This window comes from Triturus cristatus, chromosome 9 (genome assembly GCF_964204655.1).
Source record: "Triturus cristatus chromosome 9, aTriCri1.1, whole genome shotgun sequence".
NCBI lineage: Eukaryota > Metazoa > Chordata > Amphibia > Caudata > Salamandridae > Triturus > Triturus cristatus.
The window spans coordinates 1,185,685,416-1,185,707,854 of record NC_140592.1 but is presented as its reverse complement, the minus strand read 5'-3'; the positions used below and the strand labels follow the sequence as shown (position 1 = coordinate 1,185,707,854).

General features: G+C 44.0%; 1 protein-coding gene across 2 annotated transcripts in view; it reads left to right on the top strand.

Annotated features, from left to right (window-relative positions):
- The first annotated feature begins 771 nt into the window (after positions 1-771).
- The window catches only part of LOC146799595 (mucosal pentraxin-like), a 44,894-nt gene continuing 23,226 nt past the window's right edge, over positions 772-22,439 (top strand). The window contains exons 1-2 of one of the 2 annotated variants that reach the window (XM_085627168.1): positions 772-1,021; positions 19,327-19,399. In XM_085627168.1, the coding sequence (XP_085483294.1) occupies positions 19,333-19,399 (67 nt within the window). In that variant the 5' untranslated portion in view covers positions 772-1,021; positions 19,327-19,332. Of the gene's footprint in view, positions 1,022-8,913; positions 9,144-19,326; positions 19,400-22,439 lie in introns of those variants that run through there. The other variant, XM_085627167.1, reaches the window with a different exon arrangement.

Below are 22,439 nucleotides of genomic sequence, written 5' to 3'. Positions count from 1 at the left end.
CAGTAAGATTGAGGAGTTAATGTTGCCTTTGTTTACTTCTTGTAGGACCAGAGCTATTTAAGCTGCGACATAGGAGAATAATCAATACCAAGTCCAGACGAGGACACTGAGGAGCACTTGTGTCTTTTCCCAATCCCCATTCCCTCATGTCCTTAGGTGTGGCATGGATTGGCCTCCTCAGAGTCTGACATACAAATGATGGTACCCCAGGGTATTTGTGCGCTATATAAATTGCATAAATAAATAAATAAGCAAAGATTTGATTGTGAATCACAGAGCTACGATAATCACAGGAATAACAATTCCACAGCAACATACTGGAAAAAATAAGAATAAAAAAGTGCACTTTCAAAAATGTTCACAATCCACCACGTTTAAAAAAATATTGTGGTGGCATCGCGCTACGTCCCCACCTCCCGCCCCCCTACAAATGTTATCATTTTTAGGGTGACTACCTCCTTCCTGGTCACTAAGCACACTTTCTCCTGTCCTGGTCTTTCGTGTGATCAACTAATGTATTTTGAATCTGGCAGTTTTGTTTTGTTTCTATAAATAATTAGATTAACAGGTGTGCAAACCATGATTTGTGGGTGGATAGTTCAGGACTGAAGCGAGTGCCAGTAACGGCCTGGAGTGAGGCGGCCCTTATCTGTGTTTCAGTCTTTGCTGTGAGCCTCGCCCTGGGCCACGTGCCACATCCCAGGCCAGCCAAAGATATTCCAGGCCTCGACGAAATGTTATTTTTGGCTGCCAGCATAATACTCACAGCACAGAACCAATTGTTCTCTTTGCTTCCCCCTTCTTATCTACCAGAACTTCCCTATAATGCTCCCCTTCCTTACAAGAGTCACTAAGTGAACCGTACAAAGCATCACTTCACCTCTGATGCCTTTATATAGACTCCTTGGCACTTCCATGCAGCTCGCACAGGGGCCTTTAAAGCAGAACTCCCTGCTGTGTGGTGCACACTCTGACACTGACAGCTGCTACTGAAGAAAGAGCCTCGAGGCGCCTCTGAAATGTAAGTTTTCATATTACATGCATGCAATGGATTCAATTGATAAACATGATTTCCTTGCTTGGAAAGTTAAAATTGAATACCTCATTGTGGCCTTGGATTCGATTATAAACACCAGGAATTTGGGGGCATATTATCAAGGTCCGGCGTTAAAATTATCGCCTTGAGAATTCCAATAGAAACCCATGTTCACACCAGAACATGGGCTTCTATTGGAATTCTCTACGGCATATTATCAAGCCCATTATCGCCGCTTTAGCGGCAGTTTTCTTCCGATAAAGCGGCGATAATTTTAACGCCGGACCTTGATAATATGCCCCTAAGTTTTGCTTGATCCGTTCTGCATAATCGTTTGCACCAACAGTCGAGAAGTAGCATTTTCACCACATACCCAGTGAAATTTGGCACCGGTACAAATGTTGTATTCAGCCCCAGATAACAGGCTCATATGGTTGAAGAATAGACAGTCTTGATGAGAATTTGTAAACACGAGCATGATGGTGAAATCTGAACGGGCAATAATAAGCAATCTAATCGATTAAAAACCAATTTGAAGTGAGTAGATTGTGCCGGGGGACGATTCCTCCAAACGAGGCTCTCTTGATAATTAGACTTAGGGCGCCTCCCGCAGGACATCTATGGAAATTTTTGTTTTGCAGCCACCTGAGGCCAAATAACTAGTGAGCATCTATCTCTGTTGGTACCGGCAGCAAGGCGAGAAAGACAGGCATCTCAGGCTGATGTAACATTACGTATAGTGAAGGTGAAGGGACCGTGATCGCAGCCTCAGGAGTTACACTGGTTAATACTTTGTCAGATCACGGTAGAGGACGCATGCGCAAACTGAGCATTAGAGGAAAGATGAGAGAGAGAGGCAGAGCGAGGAATAGAGAGGATTTACAGAGAGAACAACAAGTACTAAATGCACATAATGGTTATGTTACACAATTTTTGTCAGTGTCACGATCTGACGAGATATCCCACACCGCCAGGTATAAAACCTCACTTTTGTCACCAGCAAATGGCATAAGAAAAATATCGTGGCGACAAAATGTCATACAGTAAACACAATACATTCAATATAGCATAATAATAAACAACGGCCATCCAAATAGCCACAGGTGTAAGAACATTTGAAACCAGCATCAGGCTAATCTTTAAAACACACAACCTACTGTATCAATCTCCGCGAGACTGTGCAGGATGCCCACGAGTTAAATGCCACTGCGCCATCTATCGTCGGTGAATGAGCAGAGCTTTAAGAGTTTCAGGCCCGGTAATAATTAAAGACGGACACTGATACGGGTCCCTGTCGGGCACAATGTAGATGTCCTTACCTTCAATGGCAAAGTCCACTTCTGAACAAAGGCTGTAAAAACGTTAAGGTCAGAGATGTAGCTCAGGTTTATATTTCACACGTGTTAACCTAAGAGTGCAGCTATTTCCAAGATGACGTGTTTATGTATGTGTTTTTGTGCATCATATAACTCTTGTATAGGCATACTTTGAACTGAGTCACCTTCGAGGGCCAGATTTACCAGTATCTCAAGCAGTGCAGTGCAGCACCCGCAAATGCTGCACTGCGTGAGAAGGAGAGACCTGCAGAACGCCATATACACAGAGATATGGCACTCTCTGTTCTCCTTTCACTAACGCCGGTGCTGAAATCAGCTGCCGTGCACCACGGAGACAGCTTTGTGCCATAGTGCAAGGGTGTCTCAGTGAGTCTAGCATAGGTTTTGTACTGGAAGGATACCCTTCCAGTACAAAATACTATGCTTCAGCCAGGGGCCGTGCAGGTAAGCGCAGTGGGGCGGTGGGGATGGGTGGGCGGGGGTTTCGACAGACGACTAGGGAAAATTAATTATTTATTTAATTTCCCCTCATGGTCATCTGTCGAATGCCCCCCAAACCGGCCCCACCGCTCTTACCTGCATGGGCCGTGGCTGCTATGCTTAGACAAATTTTAAACTTTTTCTGATTTTGTTTGTGTACTATACAGTGCAGCACACATGCTAAGTCGGAAAATAAAGGAGAAAAAAAGGATTTCTCCTGCACAGGGCCTTGTTCAAGTGTGTGCTATTTTCTGATGCTAAACCCTGTCTATTGTTTAGTGAATTGGGTTTAGCATCAGAAACCTTGGGTGGTTGCATGGGAATGCCCATGAACCACCCAAGTAATGCAAAGGAGTGCATAGCACTGTTTTGCATTACTTTCACGTTATTTCCAGCACAAAACAAGTTTAGCACTGGAAAGTAAATGGGAAAAGAAGATTTTGTGCCAATTTGAGTCATTTTTGTGATGCAAAATACAGAGTAAAATCTTAGTACATCTACCCCCAAGTGTTTAAAACGGGCCACAATTGAGAGGTCTGGAGTCGAGGCAGAAGGCAGTGCGAGTTTCTCACATGTGCCTGTAAGTGGGTCATGCATAAAATTACTGTTACAAGAAAATCATTTGCATAACTTGTTGAAAATCAATAAAGAAGATTTAAAAAAAAAAAAAAATCTAGAGGCTTCGAATGGCAAGGCCATATTTGGGAATTTTTCCGAACATGTGCTGGAATCGTATGACAGCAAGTTTGTTTGGGGAGCTCGTTTGAACTGTCCAGAAACAGGTGGAAGATGGTCCAGGGAGGAACAGTTACTTCACATAAATTGTTTAGAAATGTTGGCAAGTCTGAATACCTTGAAGAGCTTCAAGGATTTGTTGACGAACACTGTGACACTGATTCGTTTAGACGATGTTACCTCCCATTTCATATATAAACCGCTTGGGTGGATCAAAATCAAAGGCTCTAGCAGACCTGGTGAAACAAATTTGGTATTTTTGTTGGCATCACAAGATTTTGTTGAGAGCAGAATAAATCCCAGGCCTTCAAAATGCAAGGATGGGTTGGAATTCCAGGTAGCGGGACTTCAGCGATTGGAAATTGAATCCATAGGTTTTCAGTCTGATTCAGAGGCTATGGAGTCCTGTTCAAGTAGAATTGCTTGAGAGCAGACTGGCTTACCAGGGACCCAGGAATTGCAGTTGGAGGCCGAATCCGGAGGCACTGTCAGTAGATGCCTTTCTGCAGGATTGAGGAAGAGAGAGAGAGGCTATGCCTTTTTTCGCTTCTCTATGATTCTGAGAGTATTTATTTATTTATTTAAAATCCTCATTAGCCTCTAAAAAAACTCATTCCATTTGCACCTGTGAATGGAGTATCGTGCCCTTTTGTGCTGGAAGTATAGGGGAGAGACTACAGTGTTCAAAGGTTGCTCACACCACTCAATTAAGGGAGACCAAAAAACAAGCTTTTGGGAGGCCTTCATATCCAAACTGGCAACATACTTTATGGAGATTAGCCAACCAAAGAACCTGGGGGGGGGACTTAGCAATCCACTGTTTGCAAATTTCTCTACGTGCCAATAACCGAGCATAAAAAATTACCTTGCCTTATTCTCTGTTAAACTTTCAGGAAAATCTATACATCCAAAAATCCCAGATAAAGTGCTTACCCTAATGCCAATATCCAACATAGCAGAAAGGGCCCTACTCACATCACTCCAAAATGAATCTCGAGACATTCCACAAACATGAGTACGTCATCCTCTTTCAGACTGCCGCACTTAGGGCAAGCTACATCTCCTCTTCTCCCAAACTTTGACAATCTCTGCGGTGTCCAATAGGCCCTGTGAATGGAGAAAAGGTGGTTTCTTCTTAGGTGTGCAGCTTTTACTATTTTATACAACATAGACATTGATACTTGCCACTTGTTTTCCAGCGAAGACTCTGTCAAGCATCTTCCCCACAGATCCGTTGGTAGTATAAAAGTCCCATGTTCCAGTTCCAACATCAGCCAGTATATAGTTTCAAGCTCCTTTTTGGACACTCCCTCCTCCAAAAGTCTGTCTTCCAGTTCATTTGATTTTCCTATCACCGTGCCGGGCTCTTGGAACCAGCTTTGCATTTGCAGAAATTTGAATCTAGACACTTGTTGTCCCGTAAGATGTTTACATGATTCCCAGCTTATTAAAAGCCCCTCTTGTGTAATGCCATTCCACCTTCTTAGACCTGCCTCCCTTAATGGTCGAGCCAACACATCCTTAGTCCAGGTCGGAGAACCTGGTGAGTCCCAGATAGGGGCCATTTGGCTAAAATAGGGTATTTTTAAGGCTTTCCTGACCCTATACCAGACCTCTGCCAGGCCTCTCAAGATCTTTAGCCGGACCTTCTTGAAGTATTTGGGGTCTGCGCATTTACAAATAAAGCTAAAACCGCCCCCTGACTCCCGCCATGCCATTACTCCCAGTAGCCTCCCAATCTCCGATAGTGTAGGTGTATTGAACAACATTTTCCCATTTTTTAACAAAAAGGCCCAAGAAAAAAATAATAGATCAGGAAGAGCCAGGCCCCCTTTCTCCACTCTCCTTCTTAATGTCTTCCAAGCAATTCTGGGGCCTTTACTAGCCCAGATGAAGCTGCTAATCTGACCTTGTAGCTTTTTAAGCGCTTCACTATCAAAAGGGAGGGGAATAGTATTGAACAAAAAGGTACATTTTGGGAGGATCATCATTTTTACTAAATTTACCCGACCTAATAAGGTGAGCTGAAGATGATCCCAAATTTTTAGGAGCCCATTAATATCTTTTTTTGCCTTCTCAAAGTTGACTTTGGTTAATTTGGAGATGTCTTGTGGAATCATGACCCCCAAGTATCTCATTGCCTCCCTATTGGTTTCATCCCCTACTTCCATGTTCCAGGACATAACCTCAGTCTTACTTCTATTTATCTCGTAACCCGAGATTCTCCCAAAGTCTGATGTTAATACTGTAATGCGATTCATGGAGTTTCGAAGGTTGGAAGTGTAAATAAGGATGTCGTCAGCATATAGGCCCAATTTCTTACTCCACCCCTCAAAGCAGAAAGAAATAATCTCTGGATCTTCCCTGATTTTCCTAGACAGTGGCTATATGTATAAGTTAAATAAGAGTGGCGATAAGGGACACCCCTGTCTCGTCTCCCTACTGATAAAGATCGGCTCTGTCAGGGAGCCATTGATCAATAGATGGCTGCCAAAGCTCTACAGAAATTCTGGCCAAGGTTGGCAGATTTGGCCACAGTCAGAAGGAAGACCCAGTTAACCCAGTCAAAAGCTTTGGTAGCATCCAAAGCTATGACCGCATGTGGAAGCTCACAGACAGATGCCAAATCTATTGAACCTATCAATGAATAGGTCAACTCCTTCAAAGATCTGCCCCGAATGAACCCCTTTTGATCCGTATGGACCAGCTCCGCCATTGGATCATTTAGCCTGTCTGCCAATATTTTTGCAAAGATTTTATAATCGCAGTTTAACAGAGATATTGGCCGGTACGAGTCGCAATTTGAAGGAGACTTTCCTGGCTTCAGAATCACGGTAATATTAGCATCATTCCATGAGGCCCGCATTTCAGTCCTCATTATGTAAAAATCATTAAAGGTTTTGGCTAAAATAGATGTCAGAACATGTTCCAGAGCCTTATAGACCTCCAGAGGCAAGCCGTCAGGGCCGGGGGCTTTCCTCTTCTTACCTTGCCTTAAAACAAGCTCTACATCCCCCTCCCCAATCTCCTGATTCAGCTGCCTATTCTTCTCTGATGTAAGGATGTTATCTGAGCTCTGACCCAGCCATGTTTCGACCTCATCCTGTGTAGCGTTTAGATCTTCTTGGTACACCCTACTGGAATAATTGTGAAAAGCCTGCTCAATCTCCTTCGCGTTGCTTGTAATGGCACCTGTGTGTTCACAGTTAACCTGGTCGATCCTGTTTCTGACCTGCTCTCTTTTAATCTTCCAAGCCAGCAGTTTACTACAGCCTTTGCTGTATTCAAAATGCGGAAGTCTGCTGGCTTCCCATGTTTTTCTCACTCTCTCCTGTAGAATCACTGCCAAGTTGGATTTTGCCTCCAGGATTTTTTTCAACAGGTTTCCCCGGGCGACTTCGTCAATCGTAGAGTCAGTCAAATCTGTCTCTAAGGCCCGAATCTGTTCCTAGACTAAAGATACTTCACTGTAATAGCTACGTCTTTTCTCAGCGGCCAACGTCCCTAATCTTCCCCTCAAAAAAGCTTTATAAGCATCCCAAATAACTCCACATGGAGCTGACCCTTGGTTAAAATGACAAAATTATTCTGTCTCCCTAGACAACGCTGCTATGGCATCCTCTTCCTGCAGGATAGTACGATCCATAGTCCATCTAGATTGAGGGACTCTCTCCATTAATTTAAGGTGTAGAAGCACTGCAGAATGGTCCAACAGATGGACTCCCACATACTCCACCTTCTGAGTCCACTCAACCAGGTTACTGTCAATGAGGAAGTAATCTATCCGCAATTGGTGTTTATATTTCTGATTGTGGAAGGTAAAACCTATTTTTATTCCCTGCTCTCTGTCTCCAGATATCACAGAGCCCCACCTGAGCCATTATTTGCTTAATAAAGGTAGACATTTTTGGATTCACACATGATCTACTACGTGAGGTTCTGTCTAGGGAGTGGTCTAAAACAGCATTAAAGTCACCGGCCATAATGATTGAGTCAACGGAGTATACCAATTCTGCTAGTAAGTCGCCTAAAGGGGAAACATCATCCTGGTTTGGGCCGTAGTATCCCACTAAGGAGACTGCATGCCCCATAAACTTGGCCTTAACAACTAGCCATCTTCCAGCTTTATCAGAGCTCTGGGCCCCAAAGACCACTTGTGACCCTCTTTTTGCTAGAATTACCACTTATTTTGTTACAGCCGTCTGGGATGTACACACTGCTTGGGAAATCCAATTTTGGGCCTTAAATAGATCCAAACCATCCTTAACTGATAAGTGGGTCTCCTGTAAAATGATGATCTGGGCTGGGCAGTCTTTTAAGTATTGTAGAATTTTTTTCCGCCTCCCTCGCACCCTGAGCCCGTTAACATTTCATGAAAGAATTTTTATTGTGTTCCCTGCCATCTCTCTTTGAAAATAAAAACCAGCAACAGGGCACCAAGGTACCTAGTCAATACTAAAAAAGGCTATGGAGGCTATAGAGGATCTCTTTTTTTCTTTTTTCCGGCTGCTCCCCACCTCGTGCTCCCCCAAAAACCCCCACCACACCCCGTGGAAAACCCTCCCTTGCTTTACATGACCCAGAGCCATTCGGGATCCCCCCCAGAGCGTGCATGCTAAAAGTGAAATATGAAGATGCAATTGGAGTAAGTCAGCCTCAAACATTTTAATGATTTAACCAATTTAGGAAGTTTAAACCTTGGATTAAGCGGAAAAAGGCTTTTTTTTTATATTATGTTTTTATATTCCGTAGTCTTATTCCATAATGTTTGCCCTTCCATTTAATGTTATAGTATCATTCATGAAAAAAATCTAACATCTAACATCTAACCCCCTGGTTGTAAGCTTTTTATAAACTCATCCAGCTTCTCCACAGAATGGAAGATGTGCAAGATGGAGGAGGGGGAAACATGGCGACCGGCGAGTAGAGGGTCGCGGGAGGGCTCCCAAGAGCATTCGTGAAATTTTTCGTTTTCTGATGTTATTGGAGTTAGAAAGTCGAGCCTATTCTAGTTTTTATGGAATAAATAATGCCTGTGTCCTACTAATAGTGGTTAATGGAGGAGAGTGCACTGTTTCTACGTCGTCAGTTTAAACTTACCAACCTCCGTCTGCCACGACTCCAGGCCTTAGCGCGGAGAGTTACCCCCCGGTAAAGAGGGAGGCAGCGAATGGTAGTTCAGTGGTCTACCTCGGGCGGCGTAGGCAGAGACTGGCTGGCTCCCTTCTGGCTACGCTGCATCACAGCAACACGACAGAGCAGGTGTGGGACACAGCGGCCCTGGCGTGCCGCAGGGGGAGAGGCGCAGTGGCGAGGATTCCCTTCCGGAGGATCTAAGGTAGCGGCGACCTCCATAACGAGGCAACCCGCGTGGCTCGTATCCAGAAGGACGAGCAGATAACTGAAAGCGGACCCTGTTGGGTGGGAAGAAAAGAAGCAAAGGCAGTGCCGGGTCAGGCGGTCTCCACCTGCACTGACACCCGAGGCGATATTGCCGTCAATGGAGGCAGGAGGAAGGCGGTTTGCGCTGGCACATATCCAGAAGGGGTCTCCAGGTATGTGCTGCAGAGTTTAGTAAAATTATCCAGAGAAGGGGGACAGCCGGCTGTTTAAGCAACTGCATACTAGGGAGATTTCTACGAAGCAAGAGGAGGGGGCAAAGGGGGAGAAGGGCGAGAGGTATAAGGGAGGGGGCAGAGAAAGAAAGAGATAAAAGAGAGTGAAGGGTGTGTGGTCCCTGACACCCGACACACCACTTTTAAAAAATCAACTCCCTCTGACCAAAGAGTAAGTATAAGAAGACATCATCTAAGAGGCCACAGAATCCCCAAATCAGAATCACTCCATCTCTTAGAACTTATTTCAAAGTCTTACCAAAGGTTCTAAATCTGAGTGAGAGTAAGATGGCAGCTATGAATAGTGGCCAAGTGAATGGCCAAGGGAATGATGTATTGAGACAGCCAGATACTCTTGTTAGCCATTTAGATGGCCTCGGAGGGGCAAGCCCTGGAGGAGTAATATCATTGGCAAATCCCGATTTGGACACAAGAAAACAGCTCTCTCCCAAGAGTTCAGGAAGTTCAGGAAGTTTAGGAAGTCTAGTCTTTTCCCCCGATGACTCAGAATCAGACACTAAACACCTAGAGAAGGAAGACTTATCAGTTGGGGCCCTCATAGCAGTTTTATCAGCCGAAATTAAAAATAGATTTGTGATATCAGAGTCCAATCAGCTGGAGAAAAGGAGGGCCTGTGAAATAATGGATAGGAAGATTGACGATCTCAGCAGCAGGACTACAACTTTGGAGCAAGAGGTCAGAGAGCTCAGGTGTACGGTACAGGCAAACTGTGTGGAAATAGATAAACTAAAGGCTGCGGAAAAAGAGAATTTAGATAGAGTCGAAAGGATGGATTATTTCCAAAGGTGAAATAACCTAAAAATTCTGAAAGTGCCTGAAGGGAGAGAGGGTGAGAACATTAAATCATATGTTGTAAAATTCATCAAGGACAAGCTCCAGATAGAGGAGTCAGAAGAGGAGATTGCGAAAGATATACAACGCATCCATAGGGACCCTTTCAGACTCAACTCTAACCGACCTAAACCCAGAAAAATTCTGCTGAACTTTTTAACTTACTCTCTGAAAGAGCTGGCGAAGAAATCAATTGAGGTGGATGGCGTTAGATATGAGATAAGATCAGATGTTTCCGCTACCACCTCTAATAGGCAATGGGAGATGGGACAAAGGATCGACACATTAAAGAGCTTGGGGGCCTCGGTACAGCTTAGATTTCCGGCTTTTTTAAAGGTCATGTTAAACGATTCTGAGAGTATTGATGAAAGTAATGTCGGAAGGTTGCAGCATTATTCTGGTGACTCCCTTTCAGAGGTCACAGGTTTGGTTCCTAGGGGTGATGTAGCTTGCAATAGCTATACCTCGGCTGCCTCTTTGGGTCTTCTAATGGATTTAGAAGGAGAAGAAAACCCTTTGGTTTTGGAAAGGAAAAGGAACCTTCTTGTTTTGAGGATTTCATGGGTACTAGCAGATATTCAGGCCTTTCACAAAGACTAAGGGCCATAGGTAGGAAGCCCAATACCGGTCGGTAACGTCCGATTTTCGGTAATTATCCCGTTACCGACCGGTATTCAGGCTTTTGGTATGTAGGGGGCACATTTCAGGATTCGGTAATTTACCGAATCGGTAAAATTACCGAATCGGTAATTTTACCGATTCGGGAAATACCGAATCCTGAAATGATATGTAGGGGGAGTGTGTGGTTGTTGTGGGGATTCGTTATTTACCACCAACTAAAAGTTGGTGGTAAATGACGAATAGCTGGAAAAAAGCATTTCTTTGCACTTTGAAGTGTGCAATGTGGCAGACATACATGCCCTTAGGGCATGTATGTGTGCCACATGTGCACACATGCAGGAATCAGGGGTGCAACAGGGTGTCACTGTGACACCCTGCCACCCTTGATTGTGCTTCCCCCATTACCGAATCGGTATTTACCGATTCGGTAATGGTAACTGGCTTCCCATTGATTCCTATGGGCCTCCTGGCCCATAGGAATCAATGGGAAGCCAGTTACCATTACCGAAGCGGTAAATACCGATTCTAAATTACCGACCCATTCCGAATTGGTAAATATTACCGATAGATTACCTACATATCATTTACCACTTCATAAATACCGAATCGGTAAAATTCGGTATTTATGAAATGGTAAATGTTAGGCTACCTACATAAGGCCCTTTAGATCTATTGGATGTATCTTGGGCCCCAGGAACTAGGAAGAGATACAACGATGTCTGGAAGAAGTGGTGTAGTTGGTGCATGGAGAGGTGTTTTGATCCTCTGAGGTAGCTAATTACCCAGCAGATTTGTACAATTCAGGTCTCACATATAGGACTAATAACTGTTATAGACCAGCCACATCTGCAATGCCTTTTAACCTTTGGCTCCTGGCACATAGTTGTACTATCCTTGTCTATGCCCCTTGGAATTTTGGGGGCTATTCGGACAGGCACAATTGATAGAGGATTTTATAAATATATGCTCAATAGCATTAACATGATAAAAAGAAAAGTAACATGTAGTTGAAGCAAATACATAATGTTGCGGGAACTGTGCTTGTGCTAACATTAGCTAATGTAGGCCTCGATTTCAAAATGATTGACGCTGTTTGTGGCCATCTTTCAGTAGGTCATTTTTGGTTTTTGATTTGCCCTGCACACAGACTATTCATGCACACGCAACTTTGCAAACACTGCTTTGAGATGTAAGTCAATTTCCCATGTACAGAATAATGTTTCTTTTGTTTAGAGTTCTGTAGCACAATAATCCACTGGGAACAGAAACCGGCCCTGGCAAACTGCTCAGCCGGCCCCCCCTGGGGTGAGGGGGAGTGCAGCTGAGCAGTTTGCGAGGGCCGGTTTTGGCTGATTTTGTTTCAGGGGGCCAATATTGCCGACCCCGGGTAACAAAAACGGCCCTCCCAGGGGCCTCCACCCTAGCGGTCTACCGGGGAAACGCCCGGGCCCCGCTATGGCCAGTCCGGCCCTGACTGTGAAACTTCCCAAGGCCTCATCTAGGGTGATTTCTCATGAGAACCTATCACTGTAAATTAAGTAGCAACATTTATATGAACCAATTAAGGGCCAGATGTATCAAGCATTTTTCCCGTTCGCAAACGGGCTGATTTGCAGAATCGGCACGTTTGCGAACGGGAAAAAGCCTTTTGGGATTTATCATCCCAAAAGGCATTTGCAAAATAGGGAATCGCAAAACTTGTGATTCCCTATTTTGCAAATTAATTTAAGAAATCGCAATTTGTGAATCCTTAAATGAAATGCAGGAAGCAAAAAAAATTTGCGACCTGCCTTTAAGAAATCGCAAATTACCACCAACTTCAAGTTGGGGGCAATATGCGAATTTCATGAAAAATCTACTTTTTTTGCATTTTTCAAGGTGCCATTTGGCGTACATACGTGCCACACGTGCACACATGCATACTCCAGGCACCCTTGCACCCTTGAAATTGCATGCGCAATTTGCGAGTACCTATTGGGTACTCACAAATTGCACATGCAATTCCCATTCATTCCTGCAGGAACGAATAGGAAGCCATTCCTTATTTGCAACTCGCAATTTGCGAGTCGAAATGAGAAATATGTAGGAATCGCAATTATTATTGCAAAACCTACATACATTGCATTTTGTCATTCCTTAATAGCGAACCGGTAAAATTCGCGATCATGGAATCGCAAAATCCAATATTGATACATCTGACCCTTAGTGTCTCAAGGGCACCAGGGATGGGAACTGCATTATATGAATCTATGGGATATGCTGAAAAATGTGATTTTAGAAACGGCATAGTTTTTCCTTTAATCAGATTGGTTTAAACTGTGGGCCGCTGACAATTGTATTGATGTACGCATTTCATTGAATTGTGCACTATAAAATAAGTCCTTTCCTGGGTGTTCTGGGCTCACTCCACCCTGATACTTGTGAGGCAACCCTATGTTGGTCTGATCTCTGACCCGCTGCAATTGGTTGATTGTGCTGTGATTTGCTGACTACGTCATCTGGTTCCACTCTAGGATTGGTCAGTTTTCACAGAGTGTTGTTTGAGATTAGTGGGTAGCTGTTGTTTGTAATATGTGATTAAATAGAGCAAAATTCAGTTAGGACAATGCGAACTGTGCTTAAGAAACCTTTCATTCCCATTTGTGACGTGAGCGTGTAGCACATAAGAAAGAACGCAGCAAGATTGAGACACACTGCTAGCCATTGGTTGGATGAAAGGTGGAATTCGAGTCAGCAGGCTTGGTGTATCATTGATGGTGTAGGTGTTTACCTTACAATTGTAAGAGAGAGTGAGAAGAAGACAATATCCAAGGACAAGGAGGAAAGTCAGATTGAAATTCAGGAGATACAAGGACTAATGAAGATGAAAGGGATGGGTTATTTGATGATTTATTGAAATCAAGACCGCCTCCAGATCAGCTTGAACTTGTGGTGCTGAATCAAGTCTTGACACTTAGCAACATCACTTGTCCAAGCCTCTGGGACTGCATTGAATAAAAACATATTGCTCTGTGCTTATTCTTCCCCGAGATGGAAAGCCCACTAGAATGGTCCACACTGGTCAGAACACAAAGGTACAGTGCCTAGTATGTGCCCGACAGGAACGGCCGACATGATTGGTAAAAGATCAATAATAAGAGCTCCTTGTGCTGAATTTTAAATAAACTTAGAATCCTACAGACAACCCAAAGCAACCTGCAGGTTATGAAGTTTAATTTATACCTCAGTTGCTTCGTCTTACAGCAGCAGTTTGCTGTTACCAAGCTCCCATGGCTAACAGTGATCCTCACAATGTATCTCTCATGTCCTAAGGAGAACATCTTCATTCAGTCAATCTTTGCCATTTGTTTATAGAAAAGAGCAGCAGGAAAGTGAGTCAGATGTCCCCTTTAACCTCTTGTCTTCTCCAATCGAATCTTAATGAGGTGCAAACATGTGTCCATCTATGCTCATCCTTCACACTGGGAGGGCTGGGCTGCTGGAAATAAGAATCCAAGTTATGAGAAATTAGACAGGCATAGAGGTGAGAGAAACTATGAATAGTTACTAGAAAAGCAAATTCAAGAAAGGGTAAAAGAAGGGAGTTATGAGCAGGAAAGAAGGGATGGATTATTGATGGAAGGGAGGACATAAAGGTACATTTCTTTCTAAGCACAGGAGAAACACCATCCCTATGATTTCGTATACATCAAAAAAGTGTACACTGATAATCACAGATTATAACAATTTTTAAAGACATTGGAAAACATTGAATAAACTCCTCCATAATTTGCAGCAAATAGAAACTGAAAGCAGGAAACCCTAACCAGAATCTTTCTCCTATAGGTTAAGCTCTTCGTACGTGCTCCTGATAGGCACAAACAAGGTTTCGGGGGCTGAGAACAAGAGTGGGTTAGTTCAAAGTTGCTATATATTGGTCTGCTTCCACAAATCCCCTGTGTTAAAGTTGAGGGAGCCCTGCTTCTCCTCTCCAAAGAGCACAATGGAAGGTCGTCAATAAACACACGCTTGCTCATTACTGAGTTCACAGAAGGTCCTCGTGCATGAGCCAGTGAGAAAAGAAAAGCACAGACTCCGAATTATGCAGCACCGATGTCCATGTGTTTGTTTCTCCATGATGTACCAGTTTGCAATCCATGCAAACCAAGGCTGAGCTGGTCATAGGAGGTGAAAGGAGTTAGCAGGGTGCAGGCACCCATGGCAGCGGAATGTTTTTAAGCTGATTGCGTTTTCCCTTGACTCGGTCCTGCAGCCTGATGCTGAAATCCAAACATTCTCTACGACCGATGTCATACATGGCTCCTCATAGCAGAGTTCTGGCCCTTCATGCTATATGTCCCAGATTCCCACAGCCTGGCGTGAGCAGCAAGCACTCTACTGCTGATCTCTGATGCTCTATGACCCATGGAACAGAAGGAGAGGATGCCAGATTTTATATGTGTGACATTTCCGTGTTTCAGTGCAAAGTATGACATGGTCGTACTTGGAGTGCACCTAAGTGGAGACTGGGGCACAGGGCTGCAGATGTTCATATTATCTACGTTTGACGTTTCAATGTTTGCGGTGTCCTCCTACATGACTGCTATATTCTCAGATTGCCTATCAGTGACATGTTCAGAATGTACCTTAGTGGGGTGCAGGGCTGCAATGATTTCAGATTCCCTATTTGCAAATTGTTACTTTAATTGAGGATCATATGAAAGTAATTAAAATGATTGTGAGAAGCCTACTATGATAGGTACATGACAGAAAAGTGCATAATAGAGGAGGAGTAACTGATTCAGTATGCCAAAGCAATGCTGATCTGCATACCTGGCAACTGGCGTGCAGCAGGACAACCTACCGTCAAGAGTCCTGCTGGAAATAGAGCATTTGGTACTCATCAGTCAGAGCCATCCTCTTCCCTCGCCCTCACACACACGCATCCGCAGAACCCACGGCACCCGCAGCGGCGGCTGCTTCTTCTCCTACATCGCAGCCAAGACCTGGATCGACCTCCCCTTCCAGCTCCGTACAGCCTCCCCACTGGCAGACTTCTGAAAGAGACTCAAGACCTGGCTCTTCGACAGAGACACAGTGCCCAGATATGCCTTGGGGTGACAGTGTTACACTTTATAAATGCGGATTGATTGATCCTCAGGTATGAAGCACCCATTGTATCTCTCACCCGCACTGTGTCCGGCACACAATGGTGATTCCTCCACTGGGATAACCAACAGATTGTACTGAATGTCGACACCAACAATATCGTGGCAGCCTAAAACCGAGGACAGAATATCGAGGGGCAAAATAGAAAAAGGTAGGTGCATATAGGAAAGTATAGATTTACTATACCTAACTTCACATCTACATACTTCGAAAGAAACATTTACCTAGTAGGGACTCATGTGTGGAATTCTGTATAGAAAATTTAGACTTATTTACCTTTTGGTATCTTTTTTTCAATATTCTGTCCCATCGATATTGTTGATTCGATATTCCGGTGGCACACCCGAAACAGCATATCCCTGCACATATATATCTCTAAAGTGAACCTTCCATTGTGATACACCCTCAAGCCCTCCCTACAGACAGCACAACAGCAACTACTGGAAACTCATTCTTAATAACAAACCACGAGCAAGACGTGCATAAAATGTAACCCCTGCAGCAGGAAAGACCCAGAGTTTATTAAGAAAAAGATGTTGGCCTTTTAAGTTGAAGGAAGTAGTTTAAATTCACCCTTTGTGAATTTAGCAGGGGAAAGATCTCTTTTCAAAATAGTAATTCTGAAGTAGAAGCAGACTGATGAGCTTCACCAGTCTCAACTTGTTCTTTAATGTTACATGCAGGTGGCTCATCTCGTTCTATTAGATCTTTTCTACTTGCAGTTTGGAATTCCCATTAGCTACTCTTGAATACAAGATAAATACACAGGATTAGGGGACCTAATGCACCTGTCTCCTGGCATGATCTAACAACTTGAACTAGCAAGGTGCACAGTCTAAAGTTGCTTTTTGAAATCTCACTTCTCTGTCGTGTCCCCTGCCTGGGCTCCGGAAGCACCACACAGATACGAGCAGGTAGGACACAAGGACTCTTTATTCAGATGCAGGATACACTGTTGTCCACGTTGGTGTCTCCAGAGCAAGTGTCCAGTTCCTGTCTCGCCCCTCTCCTATACCGGAAGTGGTGTCCAGGGCAGTGGCCAGTGTGTCCCTGTCTCCTTCCATCACTGTGACACTCTCTTTAATGCTGCTCCTATAACAAGATGGGTTCTAGTTGCATAAACAGGGTTCTTCTGTTCATGTGCTTTCTTTAATAGATGATGTATTTCTCTGAAGCTCAGGATTAGTCTCCCACCTTCCCACTAGGCTTTCACTCATGACTTCACGTGCACAATGTCCTCCCACCACCACAACAACACAAACAATCTGCACACTTTTGGATACCTTAAGTGCTGAGACTTCCAAAGTGCTTAGCCCTTTTTTGATGTTCGGGCAGTTTACGCTTAAGTCTTCAAAACTTTGTTTCTATCTAAAGGTACCCAAGTCAAATGTATGTCTTCTTATCCCACATGTTGGGGTTTCGGGATTGCCCTCAAGGGAACATAGATAAAACTTAGTAAAATATAACGTTTTTGGGGAAAATGAGCAAAAGGTATTTGGGGGCCTATTATCAAGGACGGCGTTAAAAATTATCGCCGGTTTATCGACAGAAAACTGCCGTTAAAGCGGTGATAATGGGCTTGATAATATGCCGCAGAGAATTCCAATAGAAGTCCATGTTCTGGTGTGAACATGGGCTTCTATTGGGATTCTCCAGGGCATATTATCAAGCCCATTATCGCCGCTTTAGCCGCAGTTTTCGGCCGCTACACCGGCGATAATTTTAACGCCGTCCTTGATAATATGCCCCATAGTTTTCTAAAAATGGACTCAACAAAAGATATGCTGTGCTAAGATCACCCTTGTCCCAGCTTTCAGGAACAGGCAGGGATAGAAACGAAACATTTTTATAACAGGCTTTGCATTTTTATAAGTGGTAGTCAAATTTTCCTATTTTCTGTGGTTTTTACCTACTTGCAGTTTGTGGTGCAAACAGGTGAGAAACCCATGGGTGAACCCACAAAACGGCAAATTTCTGAAAATGACAACATTCAGAATTCAGAAAGGTGCCATTCATATAGATCCCTCATGGTCTCCCCAAATAAACTAGTAATGGAAACCAAACAATAACAAAAATAATGAAAATAACAAGGAAAAAGTAGAAATAGGTGACGTTTTCAATACACAAAAGTAATATACTGTTAAATCTATCAAACTCTCCTGATCGCAGGGAAATATATTATGTTTGTTGGTTGTCCGAAAATATCCAATACCCAGAGACAACAATTGAGCTGCTGCTCATAATGATTTTACTTCGCATACCGACTGTGCATCAGTTCATATGGTAAAGTTAAATCAATGAAAAATTAGTATGTAGGAAACCTGTGCTTTTTCTAATGAATTGTGCCCATTTGTACAAATTGAATTTGGGGTCACTCATACTATTTCATGATTTATAGGACATTTTGTAAAATGTGGTCTTAGTTTCACACTGGCTTACATTTGGAAGCCAAACATAGGTATTCGCTTGATAATAACAAATGTTCCACTATTCTGTGTTCCCACACTTCACTCGATAAACATAGTCCCTCATTTGTGTGACTGGACCTATCAGCGGCAGGAAAAGGCAAGAAGGAATATCAAGCTGTTGCCTTGCAAACTGACTCTTTCTGGCCATGTAGGTAGCTACAGTATTTCAGTGTCGACTCAGTGACCAGGAAAACTTATCAACCCAAGACGTTTCTGAAAACTAGACATCCATGTAAGTCTGCCGTTGGGGACCAGATGGACTTCTGGGGGTGTTACGAGGTGGGGCATGGCCCCATGCCACAGTGGGACACTCTACCCCATTCTTTTTTCCAATTAATCGGTGGTATCTAGTGGGCTTTTGGTTCCCCAGGGGATCAGAAGACTGGTGGATCCGATAGGGGTGGGGGGCATTCCCAGTACCAGGGTGGCCCATATGCACCCCAATCTTTCTTTAAAAAAAATATTATCCCTGAGTCTAGTGGGCTTTCTGTGCACCCTCTCTCCCTCTAGGTGGGCAGATTGGGGTAAACCCCGAAATCTCTCTCCAGGTGGGTGGAAAAGTTGATTTAATGTTTCTTTTTGTGAGAGAGCACTTGCCCATGCACTGTGGTCCACTCCTCTCCTCTCTGACGTCTAGTGGGTGGATCCCTGCTGGGGATCACTCTCCTGCAAGATTCTTCCCATCAAGGCCATAAGGCAAGTCAAGGGTCTGTCTGATGAGACAAACGAAGCAGGGAGTGTTGTCAGTGTCCTCCTGCCTTACAGACTACCTGAATGAGAGAATCCCAAAAGATGGCAATAACGGAGCACAGGATTGAACAAGAGGTGAAATATAGTGCAGTGGGAGGACTAGATATCAGTATTGATATAAAGAGAAGCTAAATAATGTGCCAAGGAAGAACAAAAATGGATGGGACAATAGAGGTTAGAAAATGCTCTGTCATCTACAATATCATCCTGCATTCTATGGTTGCAAAGAAATAATTCACCTAAAAAAGGATCATTAATCATTGCATATTTACTTAATGTTTTAGACTACTATGAGACAAATGGAGCTGGGCCTTCTTCTTCTCATCAGCATCTTCGGAGCTGCTTCCCAAGCCGTAGGTAAGTGGCATTATTGCACTAGGTCAATTACCTCCATAAAAGTGTTAGATGAGATAGAGTGATAGATAGAAGATTTGGTAGGAATATAACACACTTAAATGTGATAGAGCTAATCGGGATACCTCCTTTAGGACGAAGCCGGAATCATGCTGTGCCTTCACAGCGCCGGCAGCCGAATGAATGTGTCTTTAGCACGCAATCGTTCTGTACGTAAATCATTACAATGACTTGCTTTATGGGGGTGCATTGGTGTGATGGTGTTGGAATTAAAGTCCAACACCTTCCCTACTGTTGCACAGACTGGAGTTGGAATAGTAAATGAAACTATTCCAACATGCAGGGCCCCACCTAAGGCAAGTCGTTAAAATGACTTGCGTGCCAAACAAATGCGTGCTAAAGACGCATTCGTTCAAATGATGGAGTTCCTAAGGCATGCGTGAAAAACGCATGTGGAATGCCGTCATACCTTTAGAGCTAATCACCTTCAGATCTGCAAACCTTGTAAGACATTGAACAGTGTGATGTACTACAACCAGGTGGAGCCCTAGGTGTTTCGAAGAGTGACTGTGAATGTGTTTGATTGTTTATCTGATGTGCTATTGACTCCATTTACCTGAGACTCACTGTACTAAAGCATTCCTGCAGAGTCCCTGTGCTTAACGATGTTGTCACAAGTAAGAAACCCCTCCTGTCCTGTGAGTCTTTAGTCCATATGAGAGCCACTGAATTAGCACCATCTTGAGTGAAACAATGAAAATGCCTCTTGCACCAGATTTTTGCATCCTCGAGGCACTTTTGTATTATATAAAGAACTCCAGACACTTGTGCAGTAACTTCAGTAATACCCATGATTCAGTGAGTGCATCTTTCATGCCTGCACAATAACAAAGGTGCATTCCCTCAACTGCATAGTGTGTGGCCTCTTTGACCACATTTATCGACTGATCCAAGCGTTGTACTCTTGACGTGCACTGGGGCCTCCAACAGCTCTAAGTCATTCACCTATAGAGTTTTTAGCTCCAGAGGAGCCTAGGAATCCTTGATAAGCATCTGTGACTCTGCCCTACTTGTGGCTGGAAGTTTGATGTCTTTGGCTGCAGAATTGGCCCAGACGTCTTGCCCTGCATGGGGCTTACCAGAACTCTAACCATGGTGCTTTCAGGACTTGCCACCTCAGAGGAGCCTGGGATCTCTCCCTGAACATGTGTGGGGAGGCTTTTGGAAGCGCTAATTCAGTCATCTATCGAGCTTATTGTCCCATTGGAACACTGGCAGTACCCATAGGATTTTGGAACTCTGTCCTTGGTGCAAAGGAATGGCTTGAGGTGATGGTTAGGTAGAAATCTCCAGAACCTTGCACCAGCCATTCATGCGGGCTACTTCAGCTCTAGTTTGGGCCTTCTCTTAGCTTGTAACCTTTAAGGAGCCTAGGGGCCTTCCTGGTACTGGCTGACTTTCACAATGATGTAGAGGGCTTTCTGATATTGGTAACTAAATCCCAAATTTAGGTGCTGCACCATTAACATGCATAACAGCTTTTTGAACGTTCTGACAGCCATACACAGAAATTGGTGGCTTCCGCAGGACTTCTGGAACTCTGCATTGTGTGCAGACGGATGGCTTAGGTCTGTGGCCGGAGAAAAGGTTGATGTGCCTTGCCATTGACATGCACAGGACCTTAAGGTGCTATAAATGGGTCCATTCAGTAAATGATTGCCCAGAGGTGCTTGGGAGCATATTTATTAATGTCTTTCAATCACAGAGAGGGCCACTTTATGCCAGAGCTCAAAACCCAAGTCTGGGAGTTTTGCCTTGGACATACTTCTTGTCTCCAGAAGCTGTAACTCACTGAGCCAGATTGTCAAAAGGGTCACTGAACCCAGCACAGCAACCAAAGTTGCTGTGCTGTATTGCCTAACAATGAGAGAGCAGAAATGGCCGTATCTACAAAGGTATGAGACTGTCCTGCTCTCTCCCTAACACTGACCCACAATCAAGCGGCTGCGCTACACGCTACAAGCACACTTCATGAGTCTAGAATTGGTTTTGTACTGGAAAGATACCCATCCTTTACAAAATAGCATGTTTAGGCTAAATTTAAACTTTTCCTGTAGGAGGCTGGATCAGTATATATAGTGTCCACCTATGGTGAGGCATTGTGGACGGAGTCCAGGCAACCCTTAGTGATAGTGTTTATGTCCCTGACAAACAGAGCTCTCAAGGGGTAGCTGTGGAGAGCAGCTAAGGCTAATCCAGGAGAGTGTAAAGCAAGTGCATTTACCAATATAGTCTGTCAGTAAGCTTTTCACACAAGAAAGAACCACACCAGGTGAGTATAAAAATACTTTATATTTATAACTATACACTAGACACTAACTTGGTATATCTCCTTCCTAGAGATATCAAGAATACACAAGAAATACTTTAGAAATCGGTAAGTAGCATAGGAAAACACATAGGGCCTAACCTGGGGGTCAAACCAAATCCTAAAATAGTGATATGTTAGGTAAGTACCAAAATGGGACTAGTAGCCAAAGATGGAGGACCCCAGAGGAAACACGGAATCACCTAAGGTGAGTAGCCTGGGACCCCAAGATGCTCGGGTGCAGAGTGGTTACACTGATCAAACTTCCATAGGATAGCACAGGGTAGATCGCGGATGGAATTTTACAGTTATAGGACCTTTCCCATAGGACCCCGAAGGAACTACTTGGATCAAGGAAGGTTGGAGAGCCACGCTACACATGGATACACCAGAAACCAGGATACCTACACCAGGGAGCCCAGGTGCATAGGGATGAAGTGGTGTCGGAACCACCCATAGATGCCAATGGAGGTTCACGGAAGTTCAGCAGCTACACCCTCTCGTGGACCAGGCTGTGGAACGAGGACATGGAATCCAGATGTGAAGAAACTGAAAGCGAAGGGACAGAGTCCAAACCACCCGGAGGTGACCAGGGGCACAGGAACATAATACCAGCCCTTGTCTTTGGTTCTTGCTGTAGCAGGGTGAGGATGAAGCAGCAGCTTTGGAGCCCAG